This window comes from Pelmatolapia mariae, linkage group LG2 (assembly GCF_036321145.2).
Source record: "Pelmatolapia mariae isolate MD_Pm_ZW linkage group LG2, Pm_UMD_F_2, whole genome shotgun sequence".
Classification (NCBI taxonomy): Eukaryota; Metazoa; Chordata; class Actinopteri; order Cichliformes; family Cichlidae; genus Pelmatolapia; species Pelmatolapia mariae.
Genome location: NC_086228.1, coordinates 15,191,821 through 15,216,603, shown reverse-complemented (window position 1 = coordinate 15,216,603; position 24,783 = coordinate 15,191,821). Strand labels below are relative to the sequence as shown.

The following is a 24,783-nucleotide window of genomic DNA, read 5'->3' as shown; positions in this document are numbered from 1 at the left end:
CTCTGAGTTACAGCTGGAGTGAGCAGATAAACAAACTGTTATTATTTTTGAAATAACCCGTGCACGAATCTGCTGAAGAAGAATCCCTTAAGATTCACTGGTGTGAAATTAGCTGAGAGATGGCGAAGTGTTTTCAGACATGTCTCAGAGAAAGTATTTACAGAAACAGCTTGACACCTTGGAACAATATGCTTCTTTGCTTTCTTGCAGAGAGCCACATTGAAATTTCTACATCCATCACATCTGTGTAAGTGACCTTTAGTAGTTTTGGCAGCTGGATTAGCCATGCTACCCCTTTCTGTTTATTTCTAGTCAAAGATGCAAGAAAACCTCCAAATTAGTTGACTTTTAAATATAAAGTTAATGTAGGAATGCAAATGTTTACAGATCTTGAGAAATCTTAACAATGTTATTTCTGGCAACAATGATTTGCCAGAAATAACTTGCATCACACAGGTACACTGCATATGAGTAATGGGTGTTTTCATTATTGTGTTGAAGTATAAGGAAATCAGCTGTCATTGTGTTATGAACATGCTCCCCTCTAGGTTAACAGGATATTGATCCTTTTGGGACTATTCAATCATTCAAAGACTGCATGACCTCCTCTGACTAATGACTGAAGAGGAATAAAAATAAAACACATTAAGAACCGCAGGTGAATGACAAATTAAAGGAAAGCCCAACATAAATTATCTTGGCATTGACTCTGTTCCTGGAGCTGAACTGAAGAGATGAAAGTCTTTCTTCTGAAAGATATTTATGCATTTGATGATTTAATGTTTGTGTTGAGCATCTATTTGGTGTTGTATGAAATCTGGCGATCAGGAAAGCCATAGTGTGCACATTATTTTGATATGCATCAGATAATTCAGTGATCCCTTATGTCATCCTGCAAAAGACCACTCCCATCAGGACATAAACATGTCCTTCAATAAGTGGAAAAGTGGACTCCATACTTGGCAGTAAAATAGCTTCCTATCTGTGGTCAACAGATCAGGTATACTGGCCACTTTTACATCCCCGGGAAATGTTAAATGGCATTAACCCTGTGAGTTCTTTTAGTTGATATTAGCTTTCTTACCTTAAGTCTCATGACACTTTGCCCCTTGATATGTACAATATTTAAAAATAAAGGTGGCACAGCACCTTTTATATATTTCATCAGCAGAAATCCTTAATATTCCTCCTGCCAATTCACGAAAATGAGATGAGAGGAGTGCAAATTGGCCTACTGAATGCACTGCTTTAATCAGCATGAATCAGGATGCAGATTTAATCTTGGCTTCTGCGTTTACTCAGCAGTTTAGATGTTTGAGCTATGGCTGTGTAAATACACTTAATAGCTCTTGCATAAAATTAGCTGTAATTTTAATTACTGAAGGAGAACACAGATAAGGCTCCCTGCTTCACGCTTATCTGAGAATAAGCAACATATAAAGCTGGTAAAAGAACAAACAGGGGTTTCTATGAATAAAGTCATGAGCTTTTATTATTTGTGAGGCAGTTTCAGCATTTGAGTCCATAACAGATCATTTTTAAAGTAATTTTCTTACACAGTTCTGCAAAGGCACAATCAAGTACTCCAACATGCCTCAGTCCTGGCAGTGTTTTGGCAGATTTGTCCCATATTTCACAATACACGCTCCATCCTCTGTTCAAAGCAAGGCTGCCTAAAAGAGCGAACGGGCTGCAGCATCGATTTTGCCACCGAGTTTCTGAGCTGTTTGAGAAGCATCCAGAGGAGAAGCATCATGAGCATCAGGAGACCGAGAAGCATCCCCACGTACAAGCTCAGGTTCCAGCCCCAGCCCAGTGCCAGCGGCAGCGACGTGGACGCCACTACAAATCTTCTGGGGGCAGGCATGGGGTTAAGCAGCAAGCCACTCTTTACACTACCAAAAATAGTCTTTAACAAAGTTAGATCTTAGGAGTTAAACCGATGTTATGCCGTAGCTGCACGAGTCATCATTCAGCCAGGTATCCAGCTGTTTAGGCTATGTTATAGAATTCCCATTAGTTTCCATGGTTAAATCCTCCCGTTAGTCACAAGTGTGTGCAGTCAGTGATAAAGGAAACCTGCTGAGAGTGTGCATGCTCTTTGAGCGGTCTATGCTTCTGAGATGAAGTGATGAAAATCCTTTCTGCGGCTGGGCTCTGCTTCCCCTCTCCTGTCAGACTCCTTGCACAAAGCCAGCCTCCCAATTTATCACGAGGGGGAGCGTGCAATACCTTCAATGCTATTGGCCAACTTTGACTCACCGTCAGATAAAAATCAAGTTGTTGATGAATGACAAGTGGAAAAGCATTTAGTTTGACACACCCCCCCCCCCCAGGGGGAGGTCTCCTTATAGACAAAGCATTTTCCTTCCCTTGTTGAACCTTAAATGCCTTGAGGGGCTTTTGATATTTCAAAATGCTTATGTTGTAAGAAAGGCTGCACAGGAAAACCTTACTGGTTTAAAGAGCTAAATGACTTCACCTTTACCATAATTACCACTCCTCAATGGCACTTTATCCTCAATTCAAACACGGGGGGGGGGGGGGGCATTTTGGATACCCAGAAATTAGTTTCACTTTAATACAAGGACTACTTTTCCCGAGGCCAAACAACCAGGGCTTACATTCCTAAACTGATGTAAGCTTTTAACATAACATGTCCTCTGCTGCCCTCTTGAGTCTAGGGTGTTGATAAAGAGTCAGAAAATGTATTTAAAAGAATTTTATTTACAAGAGTCATATTTTAACAGTGCAGAAGATGCCCCAAAAAGCTTTCAAGACACCAATCAAATGACTCAATGACAGACAAACTACACTTTAATCTGCATCCCATGAGGCCAAATGATCCAAGGTTACACCTCTTTAACAAAAAAATAAAAAAAATATAAAGGCAACCCTGCATCCTTGCTTAGGAAACTAAGCTAGAAAATTGAAAAAGGCCACAATCTGTTCTGTGGGTTTAGGTACATGTGCAGGTCAATTAGAAACACTGAGGAGCAAAGTAGCCCAACGGTGCTATAAAACCTATAATTTGTCTGATTAAAACTTCTTGATTTTGCCAATAACTGTAGTGTGGCATGAATCTTGGGCTTTAGAATATAAAAATTACAAAAAAAAAAAAACACATCTAAAATACCTAGTGCTACTCCAAAAAGAGCAGGGCATTTGACATTGTGGCACACATCATTAAATGACAGGGGAGTACAACATGGATAGAAGGGAATGAAGCAGTCAGTTCAGCTGCAGTTTAGTTGGTGCATTGATGCTTGAGACTTCATGGTACCTGAGGAAGAGACAAGAGTTTAGTGCTTTAGCACAAATAAAGAAACCCAGACAGTTCCAAATGTAAACAAAGATTGCCCATGAAGTTTTCAAACAAATCTGCTGACTTACTTTGAGCCCTTGTACTTCTCCCGGACAGACTGCTGTGCATGCTGAGGGGCATCGAGGTATGTGCGGTGAAGATCCTCAATGCATGGTATCAGATCTTCCAGAGAGTAGCCAGTCATCTCGTTCAAGGACTTGGGCTAAGGAGCACAACTTTGGTCAGTTTGTGTCTTCAAATATACCAATACATTTCCCCACACACTAAACTAAGCTTGCATGAACTTTGACAAGATTAACTTGAAACCGCAGTTAACAGTAGATGCAAGCTCTGCAGTTATTGGCTGTGCTGCTGGACACCATTGGCATTTCCACCTAAATACAGACCAATACCTCCTAGTTGTCCATTTGTACGAGTCTATAGAGCTTACCCATGAGGCACCAGTCACTGTGGTGTTGGCCAGGATGTAGGCTGCAGCTGCTGTCTGTGATGGCAAGTATTTCAAGAAGGGGTCTGAATCAACCAGGCTGAGCTCACCAAGGTACTGAAGATAAACAAAAATGTTTAGACAATGCACTTTAGAGATCATTTTCAGACTACAGAAATCTCATGCCCACCATTGCCAAGCTCTCCACTTGTTTGGCAACAGCGTGCTGCAGGAAGTACTGAGTGAGAAACTGGTTTATTGTCGGTGCTGCCAGGTCAAATGAGAGTACTTTAAGCACCAGATGCTCCATTCTTAACACTTGCTTCTTTGTGTAGGTGTCGTCTGTGATGTAAACAAACTCTGCCACCTCTGGTGGGTAGATCTCTTCAAATTTCCTGCATAACATTCAAAAGGAACAAATGTAATGTTTGCAAAGTAGTGGGCTTTGAACATTTGTAGAATCTGACATGCAAAGAGGTACATACGAAGCTAGCAGCATAGCTGCAGTGCCAACCAGCTGAAGTTTGCCTCTTAGGACAGACATTGAGGAAAGGAAGCGATCAATGTAGTTAACAGCCAGATAAAGTGTCTCATTCTGGAGCTTGTACTCTTCGCCAACTTCGACCAGCCAGTCAACCAGAATGGCTCGCATGCTGTTTGTGATGTCAGGCTGCTTCTTCATGTAGCTGGCTTTAGGCCTGGTTTTCACCTGTGGGGTGACAATCTAGTTATAAAGAGCCAGTTGGCAAACAGGATCAGGTAAGCACCATCATCAGGTTGAGGTTGGAAAATGTTGCCAGGGGATATGTCTAAGATGGCAGCACTGCCAGCAAATTCTGATATGCTTTTCAGCTTTAGCACTTCGTATGCTAATTTCTCACCTCCATCTCCCTCAGGTAGCTGTGAATTTCAGCTGCATATTCTGGGGCCTCATTTACATTCACTGGTTTTTCCTCCCCCTCAACCACAGACATGTCCATTGGAGAATCTGAGAAGAGTTTTACATTTAGTAAACAGTAAAAACCCAGATCACAGTAACAGTTGCTAGCATCATTTCCTTTAAACCCACCAAAGCTGACATCCATCGCTGATGGAATTTCAATAGTGGCAAGGGGCTGCCGGAGCCGTGCCACAGCACTGATCGCCAGTGGGGATTCATCAACTGTGGGCTTGGCTTTGATACTCTCAACTGCCTGCTGTGGCTTCTTGATGCAGGCGCCATCAGGCTCATCAATATGGATCTGGAAAGCAGGTTGCTTGGCCAGTGGTTTATCAAAGCAGCTTTTCCCAAAGTCTTCATTTTTACAAGACAAGGATTGTGTTGAATCCTGGAAGCAAAGAAAAAGTCAGACATGGCCCACAGGATGGAAACTTTGTTAGATTAGGACTATCCACTATCCAAGGGCATGCATGCTGCTCAACTTAGTGTTTAGAAGACTGCTCATTAGAACACGACGTGTGCTGCACTTGATTGAGAACATTCAGATGATATTACACCAGTCAGGTTCAATGTTAATACTCAATTGTTACATCTGCTGACGGGAGGGAAACGTTAATAAAGCATCCTCAAGAAGGCATGTCTGTTGTTTTAAGCAGCCAACTACCTGACTGACTTCACGTTAATGTTGATATTAAAATGGCGGTCAGTTGGTGGGAACGGGGCGTAGACACAACTACGTTCGTGAGTTTGTAAATATAAAGTTTTAAGAAATCAGAAAAGCATCAAGTATTTTTAACAAGCAGGGACATGGTAAAATGCATTGCCTCCAAAACATGTAGTCAACAGCAAACCGCAGCACCAGCTAAGCAGCCACCAGTTAGCATTGTTACCTGCTTTCCGCCGACTTGGGATTTGTTCCTCTGGTTGTTCTGCAGGGCTCCTAGCACGGTTCTGTTGGCGGCTTGCTTCGGAGGAAGGTTTTCTTGGTTTTCAGTCGCCATAGGTCGGGCTTTGAGCGAACCTCTGAGTCTCTGCAGTACATTTTCCTGATTCTGGTAGTCACTAGCCGCGCTTCCCTGTGCTCTGTTAGCGCCTGACATGTTGCCCTCCAACTCCAGCCTGCCTTCCGCTAGCTTAACTACAATTGTTGAGTGCTTGTTAACTTGTGAAATGAGCCCTCAAATATGATGCGTGGAGAAAGGGATCAAGTATATGGATAATTATAGCGAGGCTATCATTAGCTGCTACCTTGCCGAGGAAGCTTAAAGAATTGTTCACAATCAAAACTAAGCTGTTGAGATGGTAACCACACTTGGAACCCCCGTGCTAAAACAAAGCAGACAAAAACAAGACATGCACAATTGGCGGTACAATGGCTACAGTCGGAAAACAAGAATTTAAGTCGCCATAACGCACGAGTTTCGAATTCACTACCAACCTGGAAACAAGGGAGCTAACCTCGATCCATTTACACAGAAACCTGTAGAGACTGCAGCTTTCTCTCAGTTCAAGTAGCCCGCGAGGATTGAAACAGACCAATCAGAAGCCGCGAAGGCAGTGACGGGTTAAATGTACGGGAACCCGAAGAGTACAATAATCTTCTGATTACTAAATTCAAAACCGGTTTGGCACGTTTGAACGTAAAATCGCGTTATTAAGTCAGCTGGGCCTGTGTAGCAAATGCACGCATAAAGGATAAGATCTTATTTTATTTTTTTCCTTTTTTATTTTGCTATCTTCATATATGTTCAGACACACAGTTTACCCAAGGCATTTAGTCATTTTGTTTATATGAACCATTTGTAATCTGTTCTTAGTGACTGAAGACTTGTGTTGGGAAGTACTAACTACATACAATACAAACATTAATTAAACCACTTTTTGAATTAGCTTGGCTATAGTTTAATTTTTCATGAATACATAATCAGAGAAGTTATTACCTGGCTAACTAAGTGTGCTTGCCTTTAAAGTCAGTCTGAAACTAATTATTTGCTGTCTGCAAATTGCACATAAAACCAAAGTTTATATCCTTCTACTTTTGCATAAATAGTGGACCTCTATAATTGACATATGACATATGAACAGGCAGTCACTGCTATAAACTCAACTAAATGTCAGCTTTTACTGATATGACTGTTTTTTTTTATATTTTTTATTTACAAAGCAGTTTGAACTATATATCCATCCAGTCAGTTAACAATTTTGATAACCTCGAGTATTTTATTGCAAGTAAAAGTTTAAATATTTAATCTTTAATATAATATAATGTTTAAGTATTCACTAAATGTTAACAGCAAAATATACTTACAATAATAAAGGAAATTCTCCTTTACAGAGCATGTTATATAGATATCCTCCTGAAATGTCCTCCATAGTGGACTTTTGTAGTCATTTCCTCCATTTTGTTCTGTTTTTTTTAAATGACCAGAAAAGGAGTCCTTTTTAGAAGCAGAAAGAAATTTATTGCAATTTGTTGAGGGAAACAAGGATCCTGAGTTGTCTGATGAAGAAGATCATAGGGAATAAGCCTTTCAAGAAGAAAGAAAGAGGAGCATCAGAGATGGTACTCAGACAAAGTCCTCTTGAACTTGCTGTCATTAAGTGGTTGGACAACAAGCCAGATGTCATGGCATCCTCTGCCTATGGCAATCAACCTCAGGACACACGCACAGGATGGTCCAAGAAAAACAAAAGTTTTGTCCAGGTGCCAGGGCCACTGGCAATTGCTGAGTACAGTACCAACATAGGTGGCGTGGCCCTTGTCAACCGAATGTTGAGTTTCTACAGGATGGTCTCTCGCACTCGGAAATTGACAGTACGTGCAGTTCTCTATTTTTTTGATCTGGCAATCACCAACTCATGGCTTCAGTATAGCAGTGACTTGCAGTTTTGGGGGAAGAAACCACTCAAGTTCCTTGGCTTCAAACTTCTCCTTGGTGAAGAGTTGAAGCAAATGTTTGCCATCAAAGTTCAGTTTTACATGTTTGGCCTTCCTATGTCCTCTGCAGTGGACATGTGATATCTAAAAAATAAAAACTTTTTTTTCTCCCCAAAAATTATTTGTCTTCTGATTACCTTACAAACATTAGGGGATTTTAAAAAAAATGACATTTTTTTTCCTGGTAGTCAGGAGGATATATTTGCTCGTCTTTTAGGGAGCGTTTCAGATGGCACCAGTTCAAAGGACAATGCAAACTGCTAAATCTGCCTCTGCTTTATATTCTCTAAACTACTTGTATGTCAAATTTAAAAGTGCAAAGAAACTAGATACCAAATAAATGGTAATGCACAGTAAAGTCACAAAGTAGCAAAAAATACAAATTCTGTGGAAAAAGTACATTCGGACTTTCAGTCCTTCAAAGTATATGTATTCAATTAACTTCCACAACTGTGCGGTAGTGTGATTTTGCAGGACTTGATCTCTGGTACTCTATCAGACAATGGAAGCAAATAGGCAATCTATAAATTTGCTATCCATGATAGTGTAGATGTAACAGTTTAATGAATGAGACTTGATTGGCTCTTTGTTAAAATTCACTGTATTATGCAAGTCTTCTTCTATACAAGTAGATTTTTGTAGTAGCATTAGTCCACTGAATGATGAACTTTACATCACCTCATTTTTATTTGAAGAGATGAACATCAGTCCTATGAAAACCATAACATAAAAATATACATTACATGTTTCTTTAACAACCTTATATTTGGTCACTTCAAATGTCAGCTATTCATACAGGCAACTTTGTTGTAGTTATTTCCAGATACTTTAAAAGACATAAATATTTAAATATTGTGCTCAGTAGCTATGACAAAAAGTAACTAAATATATTTAATAACATTACAGAAACACAGAGATACTACCATGAAACAAGTGTTTCATTAGAATACAAAACAGCACAAACATTCAAAGACAAGTAAATGAATACCTTCTGACCTATTAAAAACTTAGGCCTCATTAAAAAAATCTAACAGAGAATTCAAGTCATAGTTATCAAGTATCTCCAGCAATGAGGACACCTTGGTTTTTACATTCTGGCCCTTGAACTTGAATTTGTCGATGAAGAGGTCTGTGATCATTCCTACAGGAAAGAGAATGAAAAATATTAACTATCATAGGCCAACAATATTAATACAGTAAGGATCACAATGAGATCAGTTAAATGAAACTGTTAAAACATTGCACCGTAAAGCCTTTCAAGGTGTGCAGGCTGTTTCTTGTACTCCTCAAGGAGATTAGAGGATTCATCCAAGATGTTGCGATATTCTGGAATGAGGAAATCAGCATTCCCCTCATGAACCTGAAGCTCCTGATGACCACAGAGGAAGTAGAGACGCATGTTGGGAAATAGGAAGCAGATATTAGTAGCTACATTAAATTACATTCAAAGAAACATGTGAGCAAACTGTATCATTTCACTAAATCGTGCACAGCAGATTTGCAACAGTTTCAACAGTATATTGGCAGGGATGCAATGGAAATAACATTGTCATATTGTGAAACTGGTGCCTCTGTAATAAAAATATAACCTGCAGGGATTACAGCTTTTTAATCCTCATTTTAGGTTTAAATAGCTTTAAAACAGTTTTCATCATTTTAAAATCATCAGTTTAACTGGAGATTCTATACATGCAGTTTATGTCAGCTTAGAGTTATGACTCTCTCACCTCTCATTTACATAACCATTAAAAATAATTGCCTGTGGCATTAGCAAGATGGCTGCCGAGTTGCAAGACTTTTTTCTAGAAGGTATTTGATTAAATTCTGATCAAACCGGGTGGTCTTTACTGCAAATTCCACAACACAGTTCAAAGGAACGAATATCTTTTTTGCTTTTACACTTACTTTAAGGGCATCGATGAGCTGAACTTTTCTAGCCAACAACAGCTGGTACTCCAGCTTTGGATGGATCATGTTAAGGGTGTGGCTTACAGAGTCATCATTGATTTCTGGAAGATTAATAAACATAAATACAGGTTTTCCATTTCTTCTGTTTAAAAAAACAAAACAAAAATAAAACCTGACAGATGGTATTGAAATAGAACAATAATACACCTACCGTACGAAATGTTGAGATTGATTTTCTTTTTGGTAGCTTCTTTAGACAGAACATCACTCAGTATGGAGATCGTAGAGATGTTGTCAGACTTAAAGTGACCCTCCCCTTTGCTGTGAATACAAAATGGTTCAATATATTAAACTATATGAAACTACCTATTGAACTCTTGAAAAACCTAAAGTGTATGTAGTTTAGAGCTTGTCTACTGTGTGCCTGCATTTACCAGTAGGTGGCTTCAAGCTGTGTGCCAAGGAAAGTGTTGTGGAAATAAAATGTGATGCTCTCTCCTGCGGGTGTTTTCTCAGGTACCTCCGGCAAACAGAAAACCACCCAGGAGTGGATCTCTGCAAAACTGAACTGCCCCACCAGACTGAGCCTGTTCATTGGCCTTAAATAGAGTGAGAAAAGCAAAGAGAAACGAGAACAAATGATTTTATGAGAAGGGAAATCCTGATAAAAGAACCGTGTTAGAACATTTCTGTGTTGCTGCTATTAACAGTAATATATACATACAACACAGAGTTGATGTCACATATCTCATAGAAAACCATAGTATAAGTAGAGGTTACTAAAAGCAAGAAGTAAGCATATTTATTTTCAACACACAAAAAATGATAAAATAAAAATATTAAATCCACCAAGGAGATTATGTGGCTGCTAAAAACTGGAAGCAAAACTAGAAATTGCATGTCATTTCACAACAAACACATAATAAAGTGAAATAACAAAAACTGGGAGATATCGCAGTTCTAGTTGCTACTAATCTTCAGATCTCTTTGTGGATCCAGGAACGCATGCATGATGTCAAAGGAATTGTCAGTATATATGTGTGTAGTCACTCACATTTTTATTTGATTGTAGGTTTGTTGCTCTAAAAGTTATGGAAAAATAACATCAGAATTTCACCAGAGGTGGGGCTTGATTTATGTTTGTTGGGAATTCAGATCCAGATTTTCTTTTTTTTTTTAAATTCAGGATTCTTTATCACTGTGATGGAAGGCAAACTGGACACTGTGTCTTATGTTCCACTGACAATTTAAGTTTCAATTTGAGGGTCTAAATGCAGGAACCATTCACAACTCTAGGTTTAAAGCTAATAATATGTTTTTGTCTTTAAAACTATCTTTTGTGTTCCACTTCAAAAAGAATGAGATTACCAAATTTCAATTCACATCTCTATGATTTTAATATACTTGAAAAGACTATTTTCAAAATTCAAAGTAGTCCAAATTTTCTTTCATTCTTTTAATTACCTCTCTTGGTCTATGCTGTGAGTCCGCTGGTGGAGGGACAGAGGTTTGATCTGGTACTGGCGCACCTGACAGGTCTTAGGTTGCAGTCTTGGGGTAATATACGCCTGCAGGGTTCCATACTGTCCCTCAATGGACCTCACCTATAGAACAGTTTGTTGTGGATCAAACATATTACTTCTTCTGTAACACATCATATCACAAATAGCTGAGGCAAGTTGATTACTTAGCCATTTTAAAAATGCCACACTTTCATGTACTACTTACTTTGAGCTCAATTCTGGTAGTGTTGGCCTGACATCGGTATGTGGCCAGGAGGAAGTTCCCATTGGGCTGCTAAACAGAAACAGAATGAACATGAGGCCTTTGATCGCAGAAGCAGGTTTAAGACTTAGTTTGTAAAAGTTTTTGTGTGCACATAGTTTACACAGCTCACCTCTGAGTCACATTCACTGAAACTGACAACAGCTGAGTTCTTATCCACATCCAGGAGGTCAATGGGGACATCACTCTGTGTAGAACATTAGTCTCAGTCATATTCTGCTAGCTGTACTTTTTTTTGGTTTTGCAACTTGTCTTTTAACAGTGCGGTATAACAGACAAATGTACCTGCAACAGCAGGTTGTCGATGGCAGTCTGCACCTCCAGGGTGAGGCTGTAGCTGGCATCGTCTTGGCAGAGTGTAAACTTGTCATTGATGCTGAAGACGGGGACAGCAGAGACAGCCGTGCTTGATTGAGAGGTCTGCTGGTACTGCTCACGTCCCTGCAGGACTTTGACCTGCAGCTGCTCCAGCTCTGCCCTGAAAGTTAACAACATTACTAACTGAAAAACTGAAAGACTTGTTTTGAAATCACACTTCACAGTAAACCAAACAAACAAAAAAAAAGGGAACAAGATTTTGCTAATACCTGAGTGCTTCTACTTTAGACTGTGTCTCCTTGCTCATCCTGACCTCATCTCCGGGGCCAGCCTCGGCCTTCTGAGGCTCAGTGGTCAAACCAGTCACCCATCCTGTAACAGGTGAAGAAAAGAGTGGACACAAGACACTTACTGTTCCTGAGCGAAAAAAATGCATAAGCTGCAGTATTAAGGGAAACATTATCATCTAACCCGTGTAGGTGGCAGTCAAGACCTCATCATAAGACTCCTTCCCTACACAACCACCCTGGATGGAGGTCACACTCTCTGACAATACCTGTTATGAGGAAGCATAGCAGAGGAAATATTGAAGATTAAGAAGGGAGTCTGTCATTTAATACCTAAATGCATTAATATTTGTAAATTAAGCAACAATTATTCAAATAACTTTAGGTTTGTAACAGTTACAAAAATACAACTGTAATTCTATGGAGAGTGACTTTTTAATCACTTACATGTTCAAAGCGTAATGTCGGTTCATTAGAGCTGTCAAAGCCGTAGACCTCAACCGTCCCATCATCCCTCCCCACCAGGATATCATTCACTCCGTCACCAATAATATCATAGGTGTCAATGCAAAGAATTCCTGGGAGACAGAATGCGTGATCGTTTTGCCAGAGGTTAAGTCATCACCTAGTATGCATGAGTATCAGTTTAAACATTGTGGAAATATAGACTGTGTATAAAATGAGATCAGATAGATCTGTTTGAGAAACAAATTGTTACTGCATGCCCATGCAGTAGACTCTGCTTTATGACTGCTTTGACTCAGAGCAATCACCCTCTGCTGGACAGTAAAAATATTGCACTTTTAAGGCACCTCTACACTGGCTTCATGTGTAAGAACTCGATGCTATGCCCATCTTTTCTTACAGTGTACATGAAAAAATAATGCATTTCTGTACATACCTCCTTTCTTTTTGTCATTGTCAATTTCCCATTTGGTCGCAGCTGAACGTTCACCAATCTCAACCAATCCTATTTTTCCATCTGTGGTTCCATAGAGAATTTCCTCTCCTAAAGAGAAATCTAAGAAATGAAGTTCAAACTGGTACATATAAAGCAGCTTCATGCTTTATAGTTAAAGTAAACAAAGAAATCAACTTGCCTTGATCTTTATACAGTTCCAACACAGAAGGAGGGCCAGGAACTTCTATGTCATATGCAAGTTCAGATCTCTACATACAAAACCATAAAACAATTGGTATCTCTCATTTGACAAAGAGCAACTCAAAAGAAGAACAGTAAATGAGAGCTCAGTCTACCTGCAAGACTCTGAGCACTCGATCTTGGCATGCCAGGACGGGGACGAGGTGAGTGAGGTTTTCAGTGGACAAACATGTGATGTCATTGATCTTGTCTCCAGAGAGGTAGTAGTCCTGATCTTTGCAGTCACAGTAGTGGTTGTAGATGTAACTTGCGCAAACAAAAAGGTCGGCGCCTGAGACATGCCTGGAAAAGACCCAGTGGAGTAAAGATGACACAGCTCTGCACAGCTCAATCGTGTAATGTAAATCAAACTGAAAAAACATGGTTCCTACATTGCATTAATGTTCTCAGTTAGGTTGGCTTCAAAAGTGAGGAACTGTTTGCCTTTCTTGGTGAATCCTCGGACATGAGAACCAGAGCAGACAAAGATCTTTTCCTGGGGGGTTCCTGCAGCACCTCCAAGGTCCATTCGGGCTATCTTCTGCCCAGGAAGTGTTTTAAACACGGGCTGAAACAAAGAATCAAAAGTCTTACAAGCTGTTCATTTCAAATCTCTGTGATGACAGGAAAATATTTACTCACCACTGCTTCTCCCTTCTTGATACCAAAACATGTGAGTATTCCATCGTGATCAGCAATAGCAACCTGAAACATGAGGAGACACCAATCAAGCACTTTAATACTTACCAATTTCATTTTTTAGTTTAATTAACGTTTGTAGCAAAGGCAAGGAATCACATCTAGAAGATAAGCCCAGTATCAAAAGAGAGTATAAAAGAGACCTTACATATACTATAATTTGTTTTGACCAAGCACTGATCCCACATGGTCATATGACCCTTGAGGTTTACCCCAAATCCACTTTTTAGAGTTTTCTACAATGAACTAATAGAAAACATGTTTAATTAATGCCTGCTGGAAAAATAGTGTTTAAATCTTGTTTTGAGGCAAAGTCTATTAATTTTTATAGTGTTTTTATGAAATTTGACTGACTATACAAGCAGTGTACATGTCCCATTGAAAACTGCCTCTTTCAATTAAACTGAAACTTCAGTACAACTGCCCAAATTACTGCACAGCGTAACAAGTCTTACTTCTTGAAGGGCTCTGGTAAAGCAATTATTTATCAGAAATCAATGTCATTGGTTTTGATTTCTGACCATCTAATAAACAAAATATGTATTACATTTAAATAAACTAAAACCCAAATAATAAAACTGGTTACATTTTTTTAAACATCTGCAGTCTTCAGCAAAAGCATGAAAACAATCTGGATTTAGTCAGAAAACAAATTTTAATTAATTTAGGTTACTGTATTGCTCATAAACGATACCTTTTGCGTTGCCTTTTTTCCCAGTGGAGGAAGAAGCCTCATAGTTTTCTGAGATGTCACGCCAACCTGAGAGATAGAATGAGAGGGAACTTTTACTCCTAATATTAATTACAGAAAAAGAAAAAAACAGACAGCATAGTAGTCTGCTTTGTTTTACCTGAATGTAATCAACTCTATTGAGGCGAAGATCCATCTTCTTTCTCTACTGTGTTTCAACTTAAGTAGAAAAACAAATCTGAAAATAGTCCAAGAAGGTTATCCAGACATTACTCTTGGCCCATAGCCGCCCGTTACCATTAACACAAAAACGCTCAACCCAATTCCAAGACGATAACGATGCTAGCTGAGACTGGGATTATCTAAAGCAAGGGGATTAGCTCAACGTGCTAGCTTTAGCTATCGGAGCTAACTGGTACTGGCACGCAGGCTTCCTCAACGACCGAAAATCATCTTTAAAAAAGACACGAAGGAAGTCGATGTGTGTAGATGTGAGCGCGGATAAATTCTCATTAAACGCTGATATCAGGTATAAACGATCTGTGCAACATTTTGAGGGCTTGAAGAGGGCAGTTGCCGTTGCTAATGGCAACGTTGCAGGCTGTAGCAAAACTGCAATTCTACTGGTTGAAAGGGAATAACGGACATTGAAGCTGTATTTTGATTGGCTAACTCATTCACGTTTTCTACCGGTGCGTCATGTCACTTCTACAGTTGGCAGAAAATACAAGAATACATGAAAGACAAAAAGAGAAATGAAACATAAAAGCAGCAAATAATGACAATAATGTTTTTAAAAGTGGCCAAAGTGTGCCATTCTGCCAGTAATGTGAAAAATCCCATTAGCCCTTTGAACTTTCAAAGCTTTGGAAACAACTGATTAGTTTTTACTCAAGGATCTGTACCAACTTTTACTCTGTCTCTATTTTGGGAAATACAAAATTTACTACTTATCCAGACCCTCTTGGCACTTCTCATTTTTAAACATAAAACACCATTTAATTTTAGTGACACATTTATTATGTCAATGTTTGAAGGTACTTAAAAGTCATTGTCATATTTTTTAGACACACCATTAATAAACACAGTCCTTTAGCTACACAAATGTTGGCATATACTGTAGACAAATTTCGTTTTAGTGATGGTATTTTGTCAGAGTTGTGTTGAAAATTGTCTTCTTTCTTGTGTTATCAGATGACTAATTGGCGTTGTCAAGAGTAATCAGGGAAGAGTAGTGTCCGAACTTAAATGAAAGAACAAGCTCTTTTTACTCTCCCACATAAATACCTGTTGCATCATAAAATCAAAGAACTCTTATTTAAAATGATACATAAATATCACATATTGTTTTTTGGCAAATATATCCCAGATAAATGGCATGCAGTGTGTCTATAAGATTTATTTGATATGTACATGTAAAATTGTTTATAGGTTTAATTGGAAACCACTTAAAAACAATATACTCATAGGGTATGAACAATTATTCACTAACATTTCTCTAGTGAGAAACAATATACATTAACACTGAAATTATCTGTAATAAATACTTTTATATTAGACCTATGCTTTGAATAAATGTTAAAAACAGACATAAATAAATCCTTATTAGGATTTGTTCATATTGAAGTCAACTATTATAATGCAAGAAATTATTGGTACCAAACCCAATTAGCATTCTTCAACACTATGTTTGTTTAGGAGATAACTTTATTCTCATTATAAAAATGTGGTTTGTCTGTAGGCAAGTAAACACAATTAACATGGCAGGGAAAGAAAAACATACCAGGGCATGCATTAAGCAAGAAACCTATAGCCTAATAAAAAAATGAATGACTCAAAATCAAAACAGCTTTTAAACTGAGAAATGAGGTCAGGGTGCATTCATAAGCATGGCATGCTTTCTGCAAGTTATTCCATTTGTGAATCATACAGCAGAACATCTGGTACCTTAAAATATCCTATAAAATACAGCAGATTATTTTCTCAGTTTAACATCCATTTTGACATCATAGCTACATAAGATTTTGCATGTTGCTGAAATGTGAGTCAATGGCATTGCTAGAATACATTTAATAATTAGGCTTTTAGACAAATAAGAGCATTTGATGCTATACAAATCAGACATAGTTAGAACCTGAAAAAGTACAATATGATTATTTAAAGAAATGATCATAATCCATTGTTTATAAACACATGTTCATTAATTTACTAATCTGAGAATGTTAATGTTTCATTATATAATAAGTGATTTTAATGAATAAATAAGACATGAAAGGAAAGAATGATAACAGCCGATAAACAGGGAACACAGCTGATGTCAAGCTAATGTGCTCAGCCCATCGAAGGTAACACAACAACAGGATGTCCACCGCTTCAATGAGGTCACATTAAAAGGATGGAAAAGCAAATATCAGCATGAGCCTTCAGTGCATTACTGGCTGGTCTTCAGCTGCACTCAGATACACAAAAATTGGAGCACAGACTGTAAAGTTGACATTCAAAAAAAACGGTTCCTTCCATTGATGGCAAAGTCTTTCCCCATCGAAGTTAAGTCACATTGTACATCTTACTGAAAAACAAAACATGAGGAAAACAAATTTAGTGTAATCAAACCCCCGTGGGGGCCAGGCGGCTGATAAAGGCGATACTGCTGAGGCACATCCTCCTGAAGAAGGCAGGGCAGGCAGGCTTCATGATGAAATGCTCCAAAAGAATTCGCAGCTCGGTGAACAAGGTGCTGAGACAGAAAGAAAAGTACTTCACTTGGATTGTATTGAAAGTAAATTTAATCTAATCTTTGAACCTTCTGAATAGCAGGGCATGCAAACTCTAAACAGAAGGGCCATGTCCTGGGTTGAACCCCAGAGTCTCTTGCTGTGAGGCAACAGCGCAAAAAAATGAGTCACCAAGTTGCTATGTGACAATAACGGATAATTCAAAATCTTACCGGCAATATGGATTTCTTCTGGATGTGTAGCGCAGAGTGAGGAATCGGTAATAAATGAAAGGCAGCAATAGGCTCCCCTGGCCGCTGTTGACAAAATATTATTGACATGAACATGTGAAAACTGGACACTCTGTATTAAGATTACAAAGAAGGGCTTACATTTGTTAAGATAAAACTGATAGATATTTATGAGATTAACACAACAACCACAAAACAGTCACTGCAACTAATCAATATTCACATATCACTAGATTAGGGATGCTACAATTGGTCTTCAGAAAAAGAAATCGTTGACAGTTGTAAGCATACCTGAACAGCATAAAAATAGTTGCTGGCATCAAGAAGATCTCATTACAGGCAATAAACTTCAGGATATTCTGCTGATTAGTTGTCAGTTTGTCCAGGAGACCCCGGATAAACATCATGCTATTTGGGCCCATGGTCTTAAAGAAACAGAAAACAGTCACAAAGTGAAATGAAAGCTTTGGCAAATCAACATGTTGAAATGAGCAGTGGGTGCAAGAAGTAAAAGGTAAAGGAAAACACATTAAAAATCATTAGCCTCCAGATTTTAAGTTGCGTCTTAATGGTACATTATACGTTCATAGTTCCATTTAACTGTAACAGTTAACTATAAAGTTCTTTACGGTGTGTTTCTCATTTGCCTAATCTCTCTCAAACACACACACACACACACACACAGGAGCAGAGCAGCCATGTAAAGCGCTGCTCTGTTGCCACTGTGTGAACCCAACCACAAACCTACTCTGCTGCCTCAGACATGGTGGTCTGGCTGGTACTAATATCGCAGCTTGTGGTTAAATACTGTTTAAACTGATTTCACAGTAATTTTCAATAAGTCACTGTGGTGACTCATACTTACATCAAGAACTTTCTTTGTGTAGGTAGTTGCGTGAAGCAAGGAAAAAAGAAAAACTGGAAAGATGCTCACTGGACAAGAAGGTTAAGGTTAAATAACAAAAAAGAACAACTTCCTCCTAAATAATACAATAGTAAGGGAGCATGATTGCAACTATGGAAAAACTAAATATTTTACTGCTAAGACTAATTGATTTGTAATACTGCAGGTTTGAATCCTATTGAATGTCTCTAAACGAACCCTTTAAGGAATCCTATCAGACTGTCTTTGGAAAAAAACTGCAGCAACAAGTAAATAGTGAATCACTGTCCAACTATAGCAGTGAAATAGTGTTTCATTATTGTTTAAAACTAAAAAACACACAATGTATGTAGCAATGCTATCATCTCCATTTAAACTTGCAGACTTGCTCACAATGAAAGGATACTTGTAATGGGGTAGGAGTTGACCAGGATGAGTGAGTAGAGCAGGTAATGGCAGCTGTCCTCCTGCAGAGCCTGGGCCAAGAAAGCTCTGCTCAGCTGAAAGCGTGGAAGCCTCTGGTGTAAGCGAAGCGCACTGGTGAGGGCATTCGCTAACAACGCTCTCTGATAGAAGTTAGCTGCTGCATAGGGTCTGAAATATACAAGCAGTGACAAACATTCAAATGCTGATTTAGGCTGGATTACAATTACTTTTAAAGCTAATTGACATTTATAATTAGAAGATTTTGCACAGTGACTCACCCCAAAACTGGTAGAATGAACATTACAGAGCAATAGACAGTGAAGAGTCGTGACAGCCACATTGCAGTTTCCAGCTTGTTGCTCATTAGAAATTGCTGCAGAGACACAAAGATGTTCAACATTAAACCCAACCAATCCCTTGTTCTTGTCTCCATTTTTCTCATATATACTGGTAGCAGATTTACTGACTTTACAGTCAGGTTCTCTCAGTGGCTAGCATACAAAATTCAGCCAAACTAAAAAGCATCTTAATGCAATCTACAAGTTAATTTTACCGCCTTGCCTTCAAAAGTCAGGGGGCAGCTGCAACTCATCCTGCTCATCCTCATTCAACTGATGTTGCTCAAGTGAATGATTGGTAGCGTATGTCATCAAACTTGCAAACAGCACTGAAATACATGCCACACATACCTACTCTACTTGCCCACTAAGATAAACACACACGTTTGGGTGTCAAAATTACAGATTTGGGATGAAATCATTCCAATTATATGTAGAAAATAAAACAATCTAGGGCTAAAGCACTCAAATAAATAATACCAATTTACAAAAAGTAAACCGTTCAGTAAAAACTATGCATAGCACATCCATTTTGTAAGGGGCTCAAGATAACTTAAATCTTAGCAAAACTGTTCCCAATTTCTTCAAAATATCTGATTAAAGTTCTTGATGAAACTATTAACAGAAAATGAAGCACAATTTTCTTTCTTTTTTTTTTCTGACCAGGATGTGTACAATCAGAGTACACCTTTGGGCACAATAATACTGGAATATTTGAACTACAGAGTTAAAGCAGCCAACCTACCACAGGGCCTAGCTGCGGCGGAGGGTTTTGTTGGTTTGCATCAGCCATCTTTGGGGGTGCTGGTTTCTCTGTTGGGGGAAAAAATTCAAGTTTAGAAGTAACCCTAACTGTTTTTAAATGCTCATTGAAATTTCAGGTAACCTGTGATTAAATGGACAATCGATAATATTGTCTAGCATTTACATGTGATCACACGATCACAACAGTGTGACATGAGTACAAGTGATGAAAATATCATGCCTTCCTCAATGGTGATTTTCACTCTCTAGCTTGAGTTTCATCAGCTTCCTGAACAAAATATATGCCAATATAAAACCACTGACAAACTGTATCACCAAGAGCTGACTGTAAAACATAAATCTTCCACCAGACATCTGTCAATTATTCTACAGAAATCTCATAAAAATGACTGATTGTTAAGGTAAAATAATTAGTAACATTAATTATTATTGATTCTGAGTTTTTCAAGCTGAAACCACAACTTTTGTGTTTCACTCGGTTATTTTTTTTCCATCCTTTGTTATGTTTAAACTGGCTTCATTTAGATTTTAGTCTGATGAACAAACAAAAGAGGTCATTTAAAGAGGTCACCCTTGGCCTTATGAATCTTTCACCATATACTGGTAAATTTTAACTTTCACAAAGGTTCCGGATTCACCTATTAACTGACGCTGGAGATGGGCACTTAGATGATCTATTCGCTAAGGTAAAATCGGGACGATTAAATGGTTAACCTTTGTAAGCACAAACTTCTTATGAATGGGACACATGGGATCTAACAGCGATCATTCCCTCTAAAGGAAAGATATACCGGTAGCTAGCTGGCGGATGTGGTAATTTACGCTGGTAATGACTTGTTAATAACAGACCCCATAAGGCCAAATGGTTAAAATATCCAGATACTGCTGTTAAATCCGAGACTGATGACTGCAAATTCTCATAAGGCAGCCCTGTGTGTATTTTATTAAGGCTAACGCTGTTTAGCAGCAGGTGTGTCTAGAATATTCTGTTACCATCGTTACTAGCACGTCAGCTACCGCCTCAGCTAATAGTTGCTACCTAGGTCGTACGTGAATGCTTCCCTGATTACGTTGTTAATGTTAGGTCGCCCGGCAGTTTAAAGAAGACTTAATTAATAGCTACACCTGACCCTATATATGGCAATAATAAAGCATTCTGCTTACCAGCGCTACAGCGTTGATTTACGTCGCGTGCTAACCGGTTAACGTGACAGGCAGAAGCTCGGCACTCTGGGAACTACTCTAGTAAACGATCAGCTGACCTTGTAGCGTAAGACGGGAAGTACGCTATTTCTCGCGATATATCAAAAACTGACCTAATGTACTTAATGAAGCTTTGTTTTATATGTTTATTGAAAATTGTGCTCCTGACAGATACCCTCCATATTAGGCTATAAGTAATTAAACGACTAATACTACAACTGAACTAATGAAGACTAAACTAAAAGTATACATCCAAAGCATTCTAACTGAAGTGAAACGACAAAATCCATTCCGTAAACTCCCCCAAAATAAACAATACTGAAAGCTCAAACTCGAAATTAAAGAACAGTGAATAATAAAAAAGGATATATAATATAAACAGCTGTAATAACTTAACATTTGGCGAATTTACCAACTACATAGGTTTCGCACAGAATATGATAACCAAAAACAAAAACAATAAAAGCAGTTTTACGTTAGTGAAATACACAAAATCGAAATATTCAGAGGTGACATGAACACGGAAAGCTAGGAACATAACATGAAGAGAAGGGTAAACCACGAAGAGAAAGATTAGAAGTACTTCAAACGCAGTCTGTATCTTTTAAAAATAAAAATAAATATTTAATTGAATTTAATAATTTTATATTTATTTTTTCTATGAATAGAAAGAGGTAATAACTTCTTTTTGTTTATTTATTCCCCATATAGAGGATACATCTTTATTGTCCATTTTGCTGTCTGGCAATATGTGACACAGTCTGGACCAGAGATATGCTATTATAAATGTCATATGTCATAACAAAACAATTAGGAGATGGAAGTCTAACGTTATCTAAAATTATTAACGATATTGGTGTTGTTAAAAAGCACCTCTTATGACTTAGCTCGTTTAAAGGAAAAACTGCGCCTGCGTCAAAGTCAACGCCCATATTATGGTTCTCACAGAGCTCTTTTCAGTGGTGTTTATTTATTTTAGCCTTAGCACTGCTCAGAAACGGTACTGCTTGGATTAAGAATTTTAGGCTTACTGGGATTTTTATTAGACAATAACAATATCGAATTTATTTTTTTTCCTTTAACCAATCTCCTTCAGTAATGGTGAACCTCAAATGTACTACCACAAGGGGGCGCAGTCGACCAGAGCATCCTTCTGCTGCAGGTTGGCCTATAGCATGTGCTGAAAATTATTTTAGCTTTAAGTGCACCTTATTTGGTTCCATCATGTTTTAAAATCTTACATCTGACTGCTGCTGTGGCGCATATGTCCGCAGATTATTGGCACGAGTGTCGCAGGATGATGTGTTTGCTGCAGATGCCATTTGAAAATATAGGCAGTGTAAGCACTGTAGAATCTAATTATTTCTTTGCAAAACCTAATTAGGCATTAAAAAAGGTTAACGCCAGCGCCTGAAACGTTTTTGTTTAATAATCCCATTACTGACGGCTCATCATGTATAAAATGGTGCAGGAGGACACTAAGTTTCCACTTGTTAAAGGGAATCTCTGAGAAATAGTCGCAGATTTTTGACACTATCTGCGATTGGAAATTAGGGCTTGTAATTAAACTGCGGAGACTCAGCACAGCACAGAGTAAGTAAGGCTGCAGCGCCCTGCCTTGCATGCATTTTCTATGTTTAATTGATGATTCTGCCTGCCTGCTTCAAAACGTTATTACTATTTTATCTTTTTTCTTCTTCTTTGGGCATGACAGAACTCTCCGAACGATAGCGTACACTGAGACTAGACCTTGATGATTTTTTTAGGTGTCAGCTCCTCTCGGACCATTACCAGTCACTAGAGAGCTCAAGGTGAGAATTTAAATGAGAGAACATTATGTGGCCAACTTTTAATTTGGCCGAGCTCCCACGGAAGAATGGAGCGGGTATTTGATAAGTTTCGCAGAGAGAAATATGTCACAAAAATTATAATGTCGATGTTTTTGCAGAAATGTGGGACTACGGGGACGTTAATGATACCAGTATAAGTCCCGCATTGCTGCTGGGTGAATGAGAGTCAGCTGAGGAAGCTTTCTAAAGGTGAAGGTTATTGAAATCTCAAAGTTATCGTTTGAAAGCAAATGGGACAAATATATTATAGGACAATATCATTACTGTTTTATATTTATCACGATTTTGGTTTTTAGAAAGCCAGACTGCCTTTGATCATTTTAATGATTAGAAACCCCTTGAGATCAAACACCTGCACCAACAAACTCGCAGTTTCGAATAATTTACTCGATTTTTTCCTCTTCTGTGGGTCGAGTTCTGTGGGTTAGGAGCCCCGAGCTTAAAATATGACACGACTTTCTTCCTAAAAAGTAGGAAAAAAATAGAATCGAACACAAACAGCGTAACTCCGCGTTTAAATAAAATAAAGTAAAAAAATAAATAAATAAATAAACAGTCCAGAAGCCAGCCAAAGTAATGATAAGCTTTGAAATTATCTTATCTAATGTGTGGCCCTTCAATCTGTTTTTTCATTTTTTTTCTTTTTCTTTTTCTTTTTTAAACTGTATTTAGATTTCGATTTTTAAGTGTTATTATGTTTATTTATCATCCGAGGACACGTACGACTATCGGTAACAGGGAAAACTATGCAAGTATTATACTTACAGAAATTGACTTCAGCAGAACAATATCTATTGTCTTTGATCTAGAGAAACACCCTTTTACGCATTACGCACTCACTTTATTCCGCTTTTAATCTTTTCCTTCAAAGCTTCTTCAACAGTTTTCGAGAGAAAAAAGGAGGGAAAAAAAGAAAGGAGTGTGAGTGACAGACCAAAGCGAAAAGCTTCTTAAAGAAATAAACAGTCGTGTATGCTTAAAGGAATGCGCTTGTAATGGCTCCATCTTAGTCTCTGAATCTATTCGGACAAAACAAACAGGGCGTGGAAGGGGATGAAAATCGGGACAAGCGAGGAAGAAGATGTTAAGAGAGAGTCGGTTTGGTAGGGAGGAAAAGAAGGACACGGTGAATTTCCCTCAGACTGGTTAAAAGAACAATAAAACGAGTTATCAACAGACTCTGGCCTTTTTTCTCAAAGAATGCGTTTCAAGCTTATTTCACGATGACTGCAGTGATTAATGGTGGGTGTGAAACCTCTAGACGAACTGATGAGGCCGAATGATATCTTTATATCTTCGGGTTTAAAAAGTGAAGTTGTAAAATTTATACAAATAAATAATATCATAAGTTTTTATTTCATTTTTATCCAAACACACGTTGGAAAAACATTTGAACTGCTTTAAAACTCCAAAAGAAAGCCGGAATAAAGTCAGACACGCGTACCAGATCTCCCCCAAGGCTAAAGGGAAGACTCACAAATGTTTGCATACCCGTTTACCTGCAGTAGCTTGTCAGTTATTGAAGTTATTTATTTTAGTTTGCTGTGCCTGTTTTCACTTCTGTCAGCTAGTTAAATACTTTGTTCTCTTGGTAGATTTTATTTGGATTAGGGTTCTCCTAAAATCTTAATATTTTTTTCACAAAAGAGATAAAACAGCACACTAAAATGTTTTTGATCAAATATTTTAGGTTATACAGATTATCCCTTAATTTTATTAGAACATGCACAATTTTCAAAAGATATCCTGCAAGTGGTCATCTTACACATGATTGCTTTAACAGGCTGCTGTTATATAAGGCAAAATGACAAAAAACAGCATGTTGACTCCTGATATTGGACCATCTTGTTGGAGAATTAGACCTGGAATATTTTTTTGAGCTAAACACTTTTGG

At 38.2% G+C, this 24,783-nt stretch overlaps 4 protein-coding genes across 6 annotated transcripts in view; all 4 read right to left on the bottom strand.

Moving 5' to 3' along the window:
* The window catches only part of anxa5a (annexin A5a), a 35,313-nt gene extending 33,446 nt beyond the window's left edge, over positions 1-1,867 (bottom strand). The window contains exon 1 of the mRNA XM_063482556.1: positions 1,643-1,867. Within this exon, the coding sequence (XP_063338626.1) occupies positions 1,643-1,867 (225 nt within the window). The remainder of the gene's footprint in view (positions 1-1,642) is intronic.
* Positions 1,868-2,741: 874 nt separating this feature from the next.
* On the bottom strand, positions 2,742-6,182 carry ccna2 (cyclin A2). Of its 2 annotated transcripts, XM_063485289.1 has the most exons (9): positions 6,131-6,182; positions 5,583-6,018; positions 4,822-5,080; positions 4,634-4,740; positions 4,238-4,461; positions 3,943-4,147; positions 3,756-3,869; positions 3,394-3,527; positions 2,742-3,283 (listed from the first exon to the last, which is right to left on the bottom strand). In XM_063485289.1, exons 2-9 carry the CDS (start codon positions 5,790-5,792, stop codon positions 3,232-3,234), a joined length of 1,305 nt encoding a protein of 434 aa, XP_063341359.1. In that variant the 5' UTR covers positions 5,793-6,018; positions 6,131-6,182; the 3' UTR covers positions 2,742-3,231. The 2 variants fall into 2 exon arrangements, with proteins under 2 accessions (XP_063341359.1, XP_063341351.1); XM_063485281.1 differs by having other exon boundaries at positions 5,583-6,150.
* A 2,063-nt stretch (positions 6,183-8,245) lies between these two features.
* bbs7 (Bardet-Biedl syndrome 7) lies at positions 8,246-15,059 on the bottom strand. Of its 2 annotated transcripts, none has more exons than XM_063493600.1 (19): positions 14,620-15,059; positions 14,463-14,528; positions 13,712-13,774; positions 13,462-13,637; positions 13,186-13,372; positions 13,029-13,098; positions 12,830-12,937; positions 12,376-12,506; positions 12,113-12,197; positions 11,911-12,013; positions 11,609-11,801; positions 11,436-11,510; positions 11,267-11,332; positions 11,003-11,142; positions 9,973-10,137; positions 9,750-9,859; positions 9,536-9,639; positions 8,876-8,999; positions 8,246-8,771 (listed from the first exon to the last, which is right to left on the bottom strand). In XM_063493600.1, exons 1-19 carry the CDS (start codon positions 14,653-14,655, stop codon positions 8,638-8,640), a joined length of 2,136 nt encoding a protein of 711 aa, XP_063349670.1. In that variant the 5' UTR covers positions 14,656-15,059; the 3' UTR covers positions 8,246-8,637. The 2 variants fall into 2 exon arrangements, with proteins under 2 accessions (XP_063349670.1, XP_063349661.1); XM_063493591.1 differs by having other exon boundaries at positions 8,247-8,771; positions 11,267-11,335.
* Positions 15,060-16,145: 1,086 nt separating this feature from the next.
* Positions 16,146-21,101, bottom strand: tmem33 (transmembrane protein 33). The gene is made up of 8 exons (XM_063485267.2): positions 21,001-21,101; positions 19,817-19,884; positions 19,012-19,106; positions 18,714-18,901; positions 18,290-18,357; positions 17,716-17,849; positions 17,407-17,490; positions 16,146-17,196 (listed from the first exon to the last, which is right to left on the bottom strand). The coding sequence occupies exons 2-8, from the start codon at positions 19,862-19,864 to the stop codon at positions 17,067-17,069; spliced, it is 747 nt and encodes a 248-aa protein (XP_063341337.1). The 5' UTR covers positions 19,865-19,884; positions 21,001-21,101; the 3' UTR covers positions 16,146-17,066.
* Positions 21,102-24,783: the final 3,682 nt, after the last annotated feature.

What these genes read in the sequence shown, in the direction of transcription:
- tmem33 (XM_063485267.2), bottom strand. Translation starts at nt 19,864, where the DNA reads ATGGCTGATGCAAACCAACAAAACCCTCCGCCGCAGCTAGGCCCTGTG. An exon ending in TTCATTCTACCAGTTTTGGG is followed by an intron (nt 18,902 to 19,011) that starts GTGAGTCACTGT and finishes TGTATATTTCAG; the next exon opens with ACCCTATGCAGCAGCTAACT. An exon ending in AGAAGAAATCCATATTGCCG is followed by an intron (nt 17,197 to 17,406) that starts GTAAGATTTTGA and finishes TTTCTGTCTCAG; the next exon opens with CACCTTGTTCACCGAGCTGC.
- ccna2 (XM_063485289.1), bottom strand. Translation starts at nt 5,792, where the DNA reads ATGTCAGGCGCTAACAGAGCACAGGGAAGCGCGGCTAGTGACTACCAG. An exon ending in GCTACCTGAGGGAGATGGAG is followed by an intron (nt 4,462 to 4,633) that starts GTGAGAAATTAG and finishes GTCACCCCACAG; the next exon opens with GTGAAAACCAGGCCTAAAGC. An exon ending in CAGTGACTGGTGCCTCATGG is followed by an intron (nt 3,528 to 3,755) that starts GTAAGCTCTATA and finishes TGTGCTCCTTAG; the next exon opens with CCCAAGTCCTTGAACGAGAT.
- bbs7 (XM_063493591.1), bottom strand. Translation starts at nt 14,655, where the DNA reads ATGGATCTTCGCCTCAATAGAGTTGATTACATTCAG. An exon ending in GAAAAAAGGCAACGCAAAAG is followed by an intron (nt 13,775 to 14,462) that starts GTATCGTTTATG and finishes CTCATGTTTCAG; the next exon opens with GTTGCTATTGCTGATCACGA. An exon ending in CTTGACTGCCACCTACACGG is followed by an intron (nt 12,014 to 12,112) that starts GTTAGATGATAA and finishes CACCTGTTACAG; the next exon opens with GATGGGTGACTGGTTTGACC.